The following is a 15,934-nucleotide window of genomic DNA, read 5'->3' on the forward strand; positions in this document are numbered from 1 at the left end:
TCTGAATTTCACCCCACCCCCACCCACCCCCAGCTTCTAACGTTGTTGGTAAAAAAAAAAAGTGATTTATTTGGATTCCTAACCTTTGGTATGGAACCTGCATTATTTCTTTCTGGAAGTTTTTAGTACCCTCTCTTTGTTTCCAATGTCATAAAATTTTATAAGATTCTGTTTTCAACTGGTAGAAGATAACTGGGGGGTCTAAAACTATACTAAGAAGAGTAGCGAGGGCTACTCTTCGTTGCAGTGCATGGGCTTCTCATCGCGGTGGCTTCTCTTGTTGTGGAGCGTGGGCTCTAGGCACGCGGGCTTCAGTAGTTGCAGCACAAGGGCTCAGTAGTTGTGGCACACGGGCTTAGTTGCTCCGCAGCATGTGGGATCTTCCCAGACCAGGGGTCGAACCCATGTCCCCTGCGTTGGCAGGCGTATTCTTAGCCACTGTCCCACCCGCGAAGTCCATCTATTCCTAGCCCTACTTCCTGAGATCCTTGGTATCAGTTTTTGAGATGATGCTGGCAGGAGTGCAGAAAACTTTTCAGCTTTTCCCCCTTCAGCTAAGGATTCACTTTCCTCATCTCTATTGAGTCACTTATTAAACATTTTACCTTTCCAGCTTCCAAAATGTGCTGTGGTCTCCTCTCCAATTGTCTTTATCGTTGTGAATTTATAGCCTTCCTTTTTTTAAAAATATTGACTGTCATTTTACTGTGGTTGAGAAGGAGTTGAGCCAGATCTCTCCAATCTTTAAACACACACCATCAACTTTTTTATGATAATAATGTGTACAAGACCATACCATTTAGAGATGCTAAATTTCTTCTGGATTCAAGATAAACTCTTAGGTAATTTTTCTGTTAATTGAAAACTAGACTTCTTCAAAAGGTACAGCTAATTTCCTTTCTGATTTGTTGGTTTCAGTTTAACATTTCTTTTAAAAGCCTAATGTATTCTGAAATTTTTCTGTCTCATTCTAAAGAAACTTCAATACCTTCCCATAGGTGTTATATATATATATATATATATATATATATATATATATATATATATATATATATATATATTCTTATACAGCTCATATCTGATTTAAGGTCTCTACCCTATTCTTCTCTGGTCTGACCAGAATTCCTGCAGATATATCTCTGGTTCCAGATCTTCTGGCTCTGTGAGTGATGTATTAATTTCCTATTGCTCCTATAACAAATTAACACAAATGTAGTAGCTTAAATAGCAAATTTATTATTTTACAGTTCTGGAAGTCAGAAGTCCAAAATGGATCTCACTAGACTAAAATTGAGACGTCAGTAGGGCTGTGGTCCTTTTAGAAGCTCGAATGAAGCATGTGTTTCTTTGTCTTTTCCAGCTTCTAGAGGCTGCTGTCAATCCTTGGCTTGTGGCCCACAGCCAGCCATCATATCACTCTGACCTCTGCTTTTTCAAGTCTCCTGCCTCCCTCATTCACTTGTGAGGTCTCTTATCATTGAATTGGCCCACCCAAGAAAATCCAGGATAATTTCCTCATCTCAAAATCCTCAATTTAATCACACTTGTGAAGTTTCTTTTGCTCTGTAAGGTAACATATTCACAGGTTCAGATGATTTACATATTTGGGGGACCATTATTCTTCCCTCCACAAGTGATAACACTAAAGTGACACTAATGACACTACTCAAGCTAGAAAAGTATCTCATCAGCTTGTTTTTTTAGAGTATACCTTCAAACCTTATTTTTATAGTAGGGTTGATTCTCCAGTATCCTCCAGTTCATATAGTTCTTTTTACTCTATAAACATTCCCTCACTGAATCTTTTCTAAAGCAATGACTTAGTTATGAATTGTCTTGTATGAAGTCTCTAGATTAAAAGCTTTTGTTGCAATGGGAAGGAGAAAAACCATAGTTTATATCTGTTTCATAAACTACTCCTATGCCCCAGGGGCCAATCAGATAACATAAGTCCATCAAATAACTCAATCCGAGTAAAAGATAAAGGAACAGTAGTTAAACTGGCTAGTATACAGTTAGCATAAAGGCATGTAAGACAAATATTTTTAAAAGGCTTTTGATCAAGCTGAACAGGGCTTCAGGCTACAAGTTTGGACTCCTGATTTAGGTAATAGTTGATCTTTATATTCATAAGGTACTAAAACAGCTTTATCTACATTTCAGAAAACCCATGATCAGTGTCTTTTTACGTATGTATTTGTTTTCCCACAAGGATTCATTTAGATACTGCTGGAGCACATCATGCCAGGTTTTTTTTTAGATATCTTATATGTATTTTTTTTTATACATATCTTATATGTATTTGTTTCCCAGGTGACCTGACCTGTGACAGTTGATAAGGAGTTCACTATCTAGTTAGCTAAAGAGATAGGTTTAAAGATTGAGTGATGTGATAAAAGGCTGTATTAGAGGTATGAAAACACATATGAAGGAGCAATTAATTCTGTCTTAGGTTAGGAATATGGAGAGGTGGTCAGCTAATACTCCTTAAGTGGATGGCATTTGAACTGAGATTTAAAGAATTAATTCTCTGTGAGAATTAGCATTCTATCTTTATTTTACTTATTCTTCTATTAAAACTGTACTTATCGGAGAAAATAATGTTGCTTATTTCATTTTATCTTCATGATTTTCCCCCCCAGATTTTGTCCACAGATGCTTGTGGAAAAGATGGCTGATATTAACCTCAAAGAAGTAACCTTAATAATAGGCGTAGTTGCTGCTTGCTATTGGAACAGCCTCTTTTGTGGTTTTGTTTTTGATGATGTGTCAGCAATACTGGATAATAAAGACGTGCATCCATCTACACCTTTAAAAACTTTATTTCAGAATGATTTCTGGGGAACCCCTATGTCTGAAGTAAGTATATATTACTTATATGTATCTCAGATTTTAAATTATTCTGGTAGTTTAGTACTCCTAATTTTTTATCAACATTGCATTGCCATCATCATACTAATTATGGATTATTTTCCTCAAAAATTTTATACAAGACATAACATGTTTGTAATAAATTAGATAGGAAGTTGAAAATGTGATCATATTTTTTATAGTACTTGATTCTTTCCTTGGTTTTATACCTTGGCTTAATCTCTCTAAAAATAATATATGTGTGTAAAAACCAAATGTGTTAGAACAGTAGGCGTAACACAAATCTAACTGACTTTATTTCTCTTTTTTCTCTCTTATGAGTCAGGCAGAACAGATGACTGCTTGTGGTATTTAACCATTTAAAAATATATGTAACTTCAATATAAATAGATTAGACTTTAAGGGTAAAAATGCTAAGTATACATATTGCCTATTTTTCTACAGAAAGAAATGATATATTAAAAATTTTAATTTGTGCCATATCTCCTACCTAATACTTAATTTGATTTTATATTGAGAACCCAAAAGTTTAGTTCATGTTTATGGAGATATTTTTACTTTGCCAGTAACTTTATTTTGAAGGTCAGTGTTAAACTGTTTGGGATTAAATCTTTGTTAGCTTGGGATCATATAGATTAGATTCTAATTTTAGTTCTATCATGTAAAACCTGTGTGAAATAGGTGTGAACACAGCTTTTAGATGACTGAGGCATTTTCCTGATCTATAAAAGAATAATACCTTGAGGATTAATTAATTAATCTGTCTGTAGTACGTAGCACATAGTTGTTGAAACATAACATGTAACACTTTTTGTCATTTGTCATTCTTGGCCCCTTTCCGCCTTCTCCAAATCTGGAAGTTTCTCAAGGAGGGGTATGGAATCTTTCATTCCTCTAGTCACAAACAATTATTTTTTCTTATTAAATAAGCAGGTTATTTATTTTTCTGCAACCTTTCCTATTCTCACCCAGTTCTAGCCTTTAGAAGAAATAAGTCTTTTGATAACAAGGGGAAAATATGGTCCTATTATAACATATATTATTTTCTAGATAATTTATTCCCCTCTGCCCATACCCTTTATCCCCAGAGACTCTTAGAAATATGTGTCCATTCCCCCAATTTATGCTAATATCTATTTTGAGTTTAATCATGTCATTAGATTTTGACCTAAAAGGTTTGAAACCAAAAGGTTTCTACAACATTTTTCTGCTTTCTGTTACAAGTCATTTCAGTTCAATACATTGCCTTTAAAAACAGTTTTGTATGCTTGAGGTGAAATTCGAAGGATGTACAGGAATTAGCCAAGCAGGAAAATGCATTCTAGGTAGATAGCACTCATGTTGTGTATAGTCAATACAGACAGAGATATTAAAATGCTTTTAATTTCAAAATGGGAAATGTTTGTTTCTTGTGCTTCCTAATGTTCCCTATTGGGGATGAGCCGGCTTAAGTCTATAGCTGTATACCAGAGTTACAGCAAAATATGGTAAGAGGTAGGAGAGCAAAGAAGGTGAGTGTGGATGCCTTTATAAAAAATTACAAAAAATAAATAGGATAATATTTTATATCTTTTTAACTTGTGTGTTTTATTCCTAAATCTGGTTTGATTTTGTCTTAGAGTAAAAATATTTCCTGTTAAATGTAACTTTTAGTTTGTAAAGAAATTCAGTACCTCACATAGAATTTGATTTATTGCTAATAGAGACTACAATAACAAAGGTATCTATTCTCTAAGAAAGTTTTTGCTCTTGTATTACTCTCTATGTAGTATGTTTGGTTTAATATATTCAGTTTTATACATTATGGAGGTATTTTTTCAAAAGACAACTAGATGGTACCTTTTTGAGTCATCATTGTTTAAACTGTACTGGGTAAGCATTCTGTTCTTATGTTTTCTTTTGAAGACCTAGCCAGCAGTTACATGAATGCTTATATTGGTAATAGTTTGGGTAGCAGGCTTTGGAGAGAAATCCTGTGCTACAACTTGATTAATATCACTATTGTCCTACTTTTTTTTTTTTTTTTTTTTTTTTTTTAGAGATTAGAAGTGGTCCCTGATCAGATTCAGGGCCAGTTGCTTCTCGGAATGTTTGGTGATATTCTTTTTTTTTAAGTTTAATTTTTATTTATTTATTTATTTATGGCTGTGTTGGGTCTTCGTTTCTGTGTGAGGGCTTTCTCTAGTTGTGGCAAGCAGGGGCCACTCTTCATCGCGGTGCGCAGGCCTCTCATTATCGCGGCCTCTCTTGTTGCGGAGCACAGGCTCCAGATGCGCAGGCTCAGTAGTTGTGGCTCACGGGCCTAGTTGCTCCGTGGCATGTGGGATCTTCCCAGACCAGGGCTCGAACCCGTGTCCCCTGCATTGGCAGGCAGATTCTCAACCACTGCGCCACCAAGGAAGCCCTGTCCTACTTTTTAAAATCTGTTTATTGAAGAGGAATTAGTAGTTAGTTCTTCTTTTACTGTTAATTCTTGGACTACTATACTATCAGAGATGAAATTGCCTTGTTTTTGTACAAAGGAAATAGGAAAACACACAAAAAAACCACATAAAGCTATCTTTTATGTTTGTATTATTCTTGGGGCATTTCATTATTTTACTGTTATTTCTCAGCCAAATGTAGTAAAAGCAGTGACTAGTTTATGTACCCAGAAGGACCAAGATGCTTTAATAATCAATGATTGATGGTTGTTTTTTTCCTTTTAGGAGAGAAGCCACAAGTCTTACCGTCCCTTAACAGTATTGACATTTCGCTTAAATTATTGGTTTAGTGAACTGAAACCTATGTCATATCATCTCCTAAATATGATTTTTCATGCTGTGGTTAGTGTGATATTTCTTAAAGTCTGCAAACTCTTTCTGGATAACCGGAGTAGTGTGATTGCTTCTTTACTTTTTGCAGTGCACCCAGTACACACAGAAGCAGTAAGTAAAACTATAAATTGATGTTTTTTGCATTATTCCTCCACATGTCTATAATGGTATATATTTTTAAGGAAAAAAAAATTAACCATGACTTTAATCCAAGTATTTGAAGACTCCTATTGGTACAGTGTCTTAACTTACTAGTGTAGAGTCTAACTTTGCTACTATGTAAAATTTTTTAAAACAACTTTTGAAACAAACATTTATTCAAGAACATAAGATGTAATCACTCAACTTTAGTGATGTAAAATATAAATGAATACAGTAACTTTCTTTGCTAATTTTTTTATGAATAAAGATTTTAAATATTTGTCAACTTGGCATTTTTTTTGTTTCAAAGGACAGAAAATAATAAGAGAAACTTACGTAAGGGATGAAAATTTATCAAAATACATGCAAACATGGACAGATATCCTAACAAATGATGATGCTCAGTAATTTCTTATTGTCTATTGCCATGTGTTTAAAAATTGTGAGCTGTCTCTCCTATTGCCAATATGCTCATCACCAGCACACTCACAAACTATAACTGTATTTTTCTTGGTAATCTTGAGACTCCAAAATTGCCTCTCAGCAGAGCAAAGAGGACTCTATTCAGTTGCTTTGTTACAGGCTTTCAATTTTAAACAATAGTCTGTATGCTTAAACTCTGCCGGGGTGTGTGTGTCTTGTGTCTGTATATGTGTGTGAGTGTGGTGTGTGTGTGTGTGTGTGTGTGTGTGTGTTGGAGGGGAGTTGTGTGTCTCTCCCGGTATCTTGAAACTTTTGGTGTCTAGCTGAACATTTTTCTATACATCTACAAAAATAATAGGTTGTTTAAGTTTTATAGTGAGTTCAGAATACTTTAAAGGGATTTTGGGGCTTTATATTTAAATTTTTTGAATTTAAAAGGATGTTTTAAAGTTTATTGTCTTTTTAAATTTTAGTTTGCAGGTTTATTTGTGAGCTATAATGTATTGAGTGTATGTATTTTAAGAACACTTGTATTTTAAGAAAACATGTAAGAACTACATCTAGATAGTGTACTATAATTGTGTAAGATGTTACCATTAGAGGAAGCTGGGTAAAGGGTAAATAGGACTTCTCTATACTATTTTTGCGACTTCCTCTGAGTCTATAATTACATCAGAATAATAAAAGAACTGTTACTGTCACTGATAAATTTACTTTTATGGAAAACATACAAATTCACCACATGAGGGCACTCAAAGAATGCTTAAAAAAACAGAAATGTGCACTTGAAAAGTTATGGCAGTTTAATTTCTAATTAAACTGCTATTGCAATTATATTATAGTTAAATTTTCAAGATGCTTTTCATTAATATGAACCCCTCTCCTTCCCTTTCTAGGTAACAGGTGTTGTAGGAAGAGCAGAACTTTTGTCATCTATCTTTTTTCTAGCTGCATTTTTGTCATTTACCAAATCAAAAGGACCAGATAATTCCATAGGTAAATGTCTAACATTTAACTTTTTACTTTAGCTATAAAACTCGATCAGGTAATTTCTGTTTACTTCAAGTGGTTCTTATAAAACATGTGCCATTTTTGGTATTTATCTTTATATATCATGCTATTGTACTTTAGCATCTATGGACATAAAAGTATGTGACATTGTCAATATTAAAAATTACTGTTTGTAGTTTATATTTTATCATGACTAACAGTTTCTATTTGATCTAATTTTTAAAAATTTCCCAAAATATAAGAGTTTTAGGATCATTCTTAGTTCCATTTGCTGTTACCTGTAAATGATTAAAGTACCAATACTTCAGTTGTCTTTCTATAAATAACACATGTGAAGGCTATGAATTGTATTGTTTAGGCAAAGTTAAAAGCCTGTTAGAGTATAACTTTTATTATGTGTTGATCATAGTTCAACTATTTATTGAGTCCCCTCCATGTAGCCTACCCTGGAAAATGCTTTGTATACATTAACCCATTAGCCCTAATGATGTCAGAAAACAAATTCCAGGCAATAAAAATGATTTTTTAAGAGTGTGGGCCCAATGGGCATGAAAGGGCACATAATGTGAAGCGCATTATGACCTTAACCTGTACTTGGTTAATCTTAAAATTTAATGCTGAGTTTTTTTTCTATGTTCTTGGAGAATTTTCTCACTATAAACCCAAGGCACTGATGATAAGGAGCTTAATTTTGTATGTATGAAAACAAAGTTTCAAGAGATAAGCAATTTAGCTAAACAGCTTCTTAGATTTGTAATATCAGTAGGTTTCCCTCTTGCTGCTATGCACAATGCCTTCTTAAAACAGTTTTGAGTTCAGTATAACATAGTAGTTAAAAGCATGGACTCTGGAGTCTGGTTTCACATTTCAGGTCCACCATTTAGTAGCTCCATTTACTATGTTGGTCAGATTACATAACCTCTCTGTGCTTTAGTTTCTTTATAAAATGTAGATAATAATAGTCCCTACCTGTTGAGAAGGATTAGTTGAGTTAAGCATGTTAAGGGATTTAAAGCCGTACCTGGCTCATGGGAAGCAGTGTCCCTATTTTTCCTGTTGCCTGTAATGCAGTGAGAGGTAGTTCAGTAGCTAATATAGAATTGCAAACTAATATCGTCTTTAAATACCATCCTAAGCAAAACATGAATGATAAACTTAGAAAATACTGTGAACTTCAAGACCATGATCAGGCTCCAGCCTATCTCTCTAAACATGTCTCCTGCAGTTTTGCCCTAGTCACTTCACTATAGCCAAGCAGACCTTCTTGCTACTCTTAAACAGGTGAAGCACTGGCCTTTATACTTGCTGTACCCTCTTTCTTGAATTTTCTTCCTTTAGAGCTTCACATAGTTGTTTCATTTATATTCTTTACATCATCAGGCCTCAGCTCAACGGTCTCCCTCTTAGAGAACTTCTTCATTCTAACTAAAATAGCCTTTCATTTTATTATATTTTTGATCCTTAATAATTTTACTTGGTCCTTTTTAATGATTTCTTACTCTTTATAACTCCAGTATCTTTCCTTATTTCCTTTAGAATTACTTATTTTAAATTCTTAGTCTTTTCGATTAATTCTTAATTAGTCATGTATGTTGTTGTTATGTTTGTGCTCTCTCTTTTATAACTGTGGTACCCTTCAGGTATCTACTTATTTTGGCTTATGAGCTCAGGCCACATGTTCTCTGAAAGTTATCAACCACTGTGTATAATAAAGAGAAAGACCAGCACCACTCTGTCCATCTGGTGACTCATTAAAATCCAGGGTGGAGATCTCCAGGTTCCCCAGGGCCACTGTTGATCACTATTGTTGCCATTCTACCAACCACCTGCTCTAGTCTCTTAAAGAGAATCAGCATTAAGAACAGGCCAGTCTTCCACCGCCCTGCATTTAGTTGGAAGGTCTGTGGGTGGAAGAGACTGCTGAAGAGTGGTTGGTCATTTTGTACCTTTAAAAAAAATCTTACTCCTTATCCCAGCAGGGCTTCTGAAGTATTCTCATTTAATCCCTGGAACACCCACAACCTACGGGAGCTGCAGATTTCTACAGTAAAGGTGCAAATAAGGATTTACCCAGGGCAGTCAGGATTGGCTAGGAAAAAAGTTTAAAAAAAATTTTCTCATTCTTCTGCTTTAGATGTATGTAGTCCCTTGTAACACCCATGCAAGCATACATGTTTAAGATAACCTTCAATGCCCAGGAATTTCTCTCTCTTTTTTTGTTTTTAATATCTTAGAAGCCATATTTTCCTCTCACTTAATCTTTCTAGGCTTGATTTTGGGGAAAGGGGCCAACAGGTCAACAGGTCATGCTAGTTTACCACTTGACCAAAACAAAAACCAAATCATGTTACTTTCTATCCCTTTAACCTACATTTCTCATAAGACTCATTTTTAATCTAAAAATACATAATTTTTTTTAACCCATTGATTGTTCTCTTACAATAGAATATAACCTTCATTAGAGTAGGTAACTTTCTCTCACTTTCTTATCTCCATTTCCTAGAATGGTTCCTGTATACAGTGGGTGTTCATTATATATTTGTTTAGGAAATGATTAGGTGAATGAATGTAATATATTTTAAATTCTAATTGAAAACATACTGAAATTTGCTCGGGACCTCTCTCTGTCCTCTTTTCCCCTATGATATTTTGTATGCCACATTACATTATTTCACTCTTGAGACCACAAACAGTTTTGTCATCATCTTTGTATTCTCCATTCTATCTAAGGTATCTGTCCTATGCAAAGATTTTCAATTTATAATTATTTAATTACTTTAAATTCTGGGTTATTCGTGTCCCATACCCTTTTCACAAGCATCATTCATCTTAGGCCCTTTGCACTTGATTTTTCATTACTTTAGGTTTCTGCTCAAATGTTATCAGTAGCACCACTCATCTTCCCCCCTCCGTTTTATTTCCCTTCACTTTCTGTTTTTCTCTATAATACTGAGGTCACCATTTGACAAAACATATTTATTTATTGTTATCTCTCTCCCCTACAAATGCAGTGAATACTTAAAATAACTATTTAAATACATGATTACTGAAGGTATGTATCTTTACACATGTAGAGTCAGCTTGGAAACCTATATTTTGAAATTGGAATAGATTTTGATGATTGAAATTGATTCTACACTTATACATGTATTTTTTTTTTCAGTGTCAACTTATTTAGCAGGGGTACTTGTTTTGGACAAAATCACACATGGTAACTTTAGCCACAGAGACCTGATTATAAAAATCAAAGTGTATATGTTCATAAAGTAATTTAGTCACCAAAGAACTGAAGTGACTGGTTTCAGCAAAACGTTTGCCTTTATTAGAACTATTAGTTGCTTAGATTGAATCCAGCATCTTGGAAAGCATCTGTTTGATTTCTCTTCCTTGGAGTGAAAATACAAATTAGTGAGAAGCTCTGAATTTAGTATCAGAAGAACCAGGTTAAATTCATGGTCTCCTTATTGTGCATGACTCTTTTTAAACCTCCAAAATTCTTTCCTCATCTTAAAAATGAGTACGATTGCACCCGCCTTCATATCCCATAAGGTGATTGAAATACAATGAAATATGCTAAACTGGTTATATAAACTGTTTAATATACCTACTTTCAAGGCCATTGTTTCCCGCTAGTTTTTAATGTGTGCATACCCATTCAGGCATACCATTTTGTATCATCTGTATCATTCATTTGCCAAGCTTATTCCCTCCTCTATTCCTTTATTCGTACATACCCCTTTCCCAATTCTTTCATGTCCTGTATATCCTTCAAGGTCCAACTTAGGTTCAACTTGTTTTGTAAATAATCATCTACTAATTTCTTTGCTCTGTGAATGTCTTGGTGACTTTAGCAGGATAGTTCAACCCTTGATATAATCTGTTACATTAATATTGATGGTTTAGGCCTAACTAGAATATGAGATACTTTTTTGAGGAAGGAATACTATTATATCAATACTTAGTATTTCCAATAGTGTTCTCATTTTTTTTTTTTAGTTGTTTTTCCTTTCGGTAATGTTAGTCTATAGAGTATTTTAAAATTGAAAATGATTTCAAAAACAGATGTTTCTATGTTAAGCCCAGTGATAAAAGAAAAATGTATTAGATTCATGAATTCTGTTCTTATTTATACCTGGATTTAAGTCAGTTATTTGAGTTTACTTTGATTAATGTCGTTAATAAAAACTGAGGTCACACAATCAAAGTACCATATATTTCATAAACTGGAAAAGAATTAGAAATCATATTTTCCAATAAGAAAACTAAAGCTCAGAAAAGTTGCCCAAAATCACAGAGCAAGTTAGTAGAAGATCCAGATTTACTCTCACAATTCATGGTTCTTTAATCAAATTACTACTAAGTAGTAGACATTTACTTAAAATTGATGAAGTAGGTTTTCCACTTAAATAGAACTTGTGAATATTCTGTTACAAATTTTTTAAAGAATAGTATTGATTTAAATGCTTATTGCTAACATGTTTTAGTTTTTATAGTCTTTTTTTAGTAAGAATGGTACTGTAGTTTGCCCAGTAGTTTTCACTTCCAAGTTTTTTTTAATTACTCACAAATATAATAAAGTATATAGGTACCTCTATGATAATTTCAGGTATTTATCTTCATTTCAAATTGATAGTTCATTAATTACACACTCAACCCTGTAAGTTTCTCTTCAGATTGGACACTCTACCTTTGTTTTTAAATGTTAGCATTTGGTTAGATAATTTTCCTGTCCACAAAAATTTTTTAGTTCAAATTATATATCTTGATTTTTTTAATAAATAAAGCAAAAATTACAGCATTTAAATATGTTTTAAAATATGAGGTATGTCAGTGGAAAATAACAAAGGTGAATATAGAATCACAAGTAAACTTTTTCAGTAATGTCTAATAGTTGTCTAACTTAAAATATCCTTTTATGATATTATAAAATTGTTTTGTGTGGTTTTATATTTTTCTGTTCTTAAATTGCAGTGTGGACTCCTATCGCATTGACAGTGTTTTTAGTGGCTGTTGCAACACTGTGTAAAGAGCAGGGAATAACAGTTGTGGGAATTTGCTGTGTGTATGAAGTATTTATTGCCCAGGGGGTAAGGAGAAATCTAAATTTCCTTGTTGCTGTCTTTTATCCTATTTGAATCAGATTATAATAAACTTATTTTCTAAATGTATTATTATATAAATTGGTCTGTTTACCAATTATGATTACTAAAAATTTGCAAGAAACAAGCATGTTTTGCCTTCATACCCACTGAAAATTACTTAACATTTTATATTATACCTTCAGTTTTTTAAGAACAGCTTTTTAAGTTTCAATAATGAAACCATTAAGCAACTTGGGAAAGCACACAGTAATACTGTACAGTATAATTAATTATTGGATAAGATTATTGGGCTCAGTTTTATTCATTATCAGCTCCACCATTTGCTCCATGTTGATTTTATAATTATGGTCAATTTTTATTTAATCTTGCATTTAGAAAGTATGATAAGTGTTGAAAAATTACAGTAAATTGCTATTTGTTACTTAAACATTTTTTTCCTTTTCTAGTATACTTTGCCATTATTATGTACTACTGCTGGACAGTTTCTTCGCGGAAAGGGTAGTATTCCATTTTCTATGCTGCAGACACTAATAAAACTCATTGCTTTGATGTTCAGTACACTATTACTTGTTGTGATTAGAGTCCAGGTTATTCAATCCCAACTTCCAGTATTCACCAGGTATGATATTCTGGTTCTTTTGTTTTCTTCCATCTTTTTTTTTTAAACTTTGCATTTTAAGTGATTGTAAATGTTCCAGAAAGTCTTTGATTTACATTGAGGTTTTTTAACAGCTTTATTGAGGTATAATTAATACTTTTTTAAAACCTGTATATATATAAAATGTACAAATTAATAGGTTTTGACATACGTGTACACTCATGAAAACATCACAGTCAAGATAATGACCCCCCCAAAATTGGTTAAGTGTTAAGTCTTCTGTATCCTTAGTGAGTTTTGTCTACTTGTTTTATTAATTATTGAGAGAAGGATGTTGAAATCGCTGACTATAGCTGTAGATTGGTCTATTTTGCCTTGCAGTTCTATCAGTTTTTGCTTCATGTACTTTAAAGCTCTATTATAAAGTATATCAGTGTTTAGGATGGTGATGTCCTCTTGATGAATTGATCCCTTTATCATTATTAAATGAGCTTCATCTGCAGTAGTAGTCTTTACTAAGACATTCATTTTGCCTTATATTAATGTAACCACTCCAGCTATCTTTTGTTAGTGTTACATGGTTTATCTTTTACTTTTTAAATCTATCTATATCTTTATTATTTAAAGTAGATTTCTTGTAGGCTGCATATAGTTGGGTCTTCCTTTTTTGTTTGGTCAGATAATCTGTCTTTTAAATGGGGGGTTCAACTGTTGATAGTTTGTTGTAAATCTACCATCTTGCTAATCGTTTTCTCTCTGTCTTGTCTGTTCTTTGTTCCCTTTTTTTCTCTCTCTCTTCTTTTGAATTGAGTATATTGTAATACTCCGTTCTTAGCTCCTTGTTGGCTTATTAGCTGTATATCTTTGCTGTGTATTTTAAGTGATTGCTTTAGGGTTTTTTGTTTATGTCCTTTGCTTATCACAGTTTATCTTAAAGGCATATTATAATTGCAAGTGTATATAGTATAAATGTCAGCATATATAGTACAAATATCATATATACAATAAATAAGTTTTTATATAAATATATAAACTTATTATAAATAAGAACTTAGCCTTTGTGCTATTTGCATACATTTTTATTGAGTATACATTGTAAATCTGACAATACATTGTTAACTTTTGCTTTCAACAATTATCTTTGGAAGAGATTTAAATTTAAAAATTCTTTTATGTTACCCCATAGAGTTACCATTTCTAGTGTTCTTCATTTCTTTGTTAGATCAAGATTTTCATCTGGCACCATTTTTCCTTGTGACTGAAGGACTTCCTTTGACATTTCTTGACATGTAGGACTGCTGGTGATGAATTCTTTAAGCTTTTGTATATTAAAAAATCTTTATTTTACCTTCATTTTTGAAGAATATTTCCCCTGAGTGTAGAATTCTACATTGACTGTTTTTCATTCAGTAATATAAAAATGTTGCTCTGTATTCTTTGGCTTGTGTTATTTTAAATGGGAAATCTTCTTATCCTTATCTTTATGCTTCTGCATGTAGTATCTTTTTTTTTCTATGCCTGCTTTTAATAGTTTCTCTTTATCATTGTTTCTCTTATATTTTTTTAATTGAGACATAATTGACATATAGCATTGTATTAATTTTAGGTGTACAATATAATGGTTTTATACACACACACACACACACACAGACAAATGATTACCATAATAAGTTTGGTTTACATCCATCACCACACATAATTACAAATTTTTTTTTTCCTTTTGATGAGAACTTCTGAGATCTACTTTCTTAGCAGCTTTCAAATATACAATACAGTCTTGTTAACTACAGTCGTCATGCTGTACATTACATCCCCAGGACTTATTTGTCTTACAACTGGAAGTTTGGGTGAAGATGGACAAAAGGTACAAACTTTCAGTTAATGTTTCTTTTATCTTCTTGTTTCTTGTGCTCAGGTTAATTGAGCTTTTTAGAATCTGTAGGTCTTACTTTATATAAATTTTGGAAATTACTTCTTGAAATATTTTTTACTTTGCTCTCCACTCTTCTTCTAGGACTCCAGTTACATGTATTTTAGGCTTCTTGAAGTCATACTGATGCTCTGTTTATTCCCCTTCCCTCCAAAGCTGTTTTCCCCATTTTCATTTTGGATAGTTTCTTTTGTTGTATCTTCAAGTTTACTAATCTTTTTTCTGCATAGTCTAATCTGCCCTTAATTTTTTCTAGTTATTTTTCATCTTAGACATTGTTTTCATCTCTGTTTGAGATTCCATGTTTCTACATGTTCTAGTACTTTAATGTCTTTATCTACTAATTTTATCATTTGTATCATTTGTTGGTCAATTTAGATTCAATATATTTTCTCCTCATGGATTGTATTTTTCCACTTCTTCACATGCCTGGTAGTTTTTTTAATAGGTGCAATATGTGAACTTTACCTTAATGTATTCCTATATTGTAGACCATTGTTCTGGGATGCATGTAAGTTATTTGAAAAATGTTTCATCTTCACGTCTTTCTTTTAAGCTTTGTTTTGGGAGACCACAGCAGCATTTAGGATAGAGCTAATTTTGCTTCCTTGCTGACACAAGACCCTTCTGACCACTCTACCGATAGACTTTGAATTATGAGGATTTCCACTCTGGCTGCTGAGGAACTATTCCCAGTTGTATTTGATATTTGTGAAGGTTTATCTAATCCTTTCAGAAGGTATTTTCCTAACTATTAGTTTTCTTAGACATGCTTTAACAAATTACCAGAAACAGAGTGGCTTAAAGCAGCAGGAATTTATTCTCTCACAGTGCTGGAGGCCAGAGGCCAAAATCAAGGTGTCAGGCACAGTTGGTTCCTTCTGAAGGCCCTGGGAAAGAATCTGTTCTGTGCCTCTTTCCTAGCTTCTGGTGTTGACATTCCTTGGCATGTCGCTGCATCACTGTAATCTGCTCCATCTTTACCTGGCCTTCTTCCATGTTTGTTTCTCTGTATTTTCTCTTCTTTGTATAAGGGCCTCAG

General features: G+C 33.2%; 1 protein-coding gene across 1 annotated transcript in view; it reads left to right on the forward strand.

Annotated features, from left to right (window-relative positions):
• The window catches only part of TMTC3 (transmembrane O-mannosyltransferase targeting cadherins 3), a 62,025-nt gene that overhangs the window by 12,384 nt on the left and 33,707 nt on the right, over nucleotides 1-15,934 (forward strand). Inside the window, exons 2-6 of the mRNA XM_068561775.1 lie at nucleotides 2,643-2,859; nucleotides 5,580-5,798; nucleotides 7,148-7,247; nucleotides 12,234-12,349; nucleotides 12,811-12,983. Of these exons, the coding sequence (XP_068417876.1) occupies nucleotides 2,656-2,859; nucleotides 5,580-5,798; nucleotides 7,148-7,247; nucleotides 12,234-12,349; nucleotides 12,811-12,983 (812 nt within the window). The 5' untranslated portion in view covers nucleotides 2,643-2,655. The remainder of the gene's footprint in view (nucleotides 1-2,642; nucleotides 2,860-5,579; nucleotides 5,799-7,147; nucleotides 7,248-12,233; nucleotides 12,350-12,810; nucleotides 12,984-15,934) is intronic.

This window comes from Eschrichtius robustus, chromosome 13 (genome assembly GCF_028021215.1).
Source record: "Eschrichtius robustus isolate mEscRob2 chromosome 13, mEscRob2.pri, whole genome shotgun sequence".
Classification (NCBI taxonomy): Eukaryota; Metazoa; Chordata; class Mammalia; order Artiodactyla; family Eschrichtiidae; genus Eschrichtius; species Eschrichtius robustus.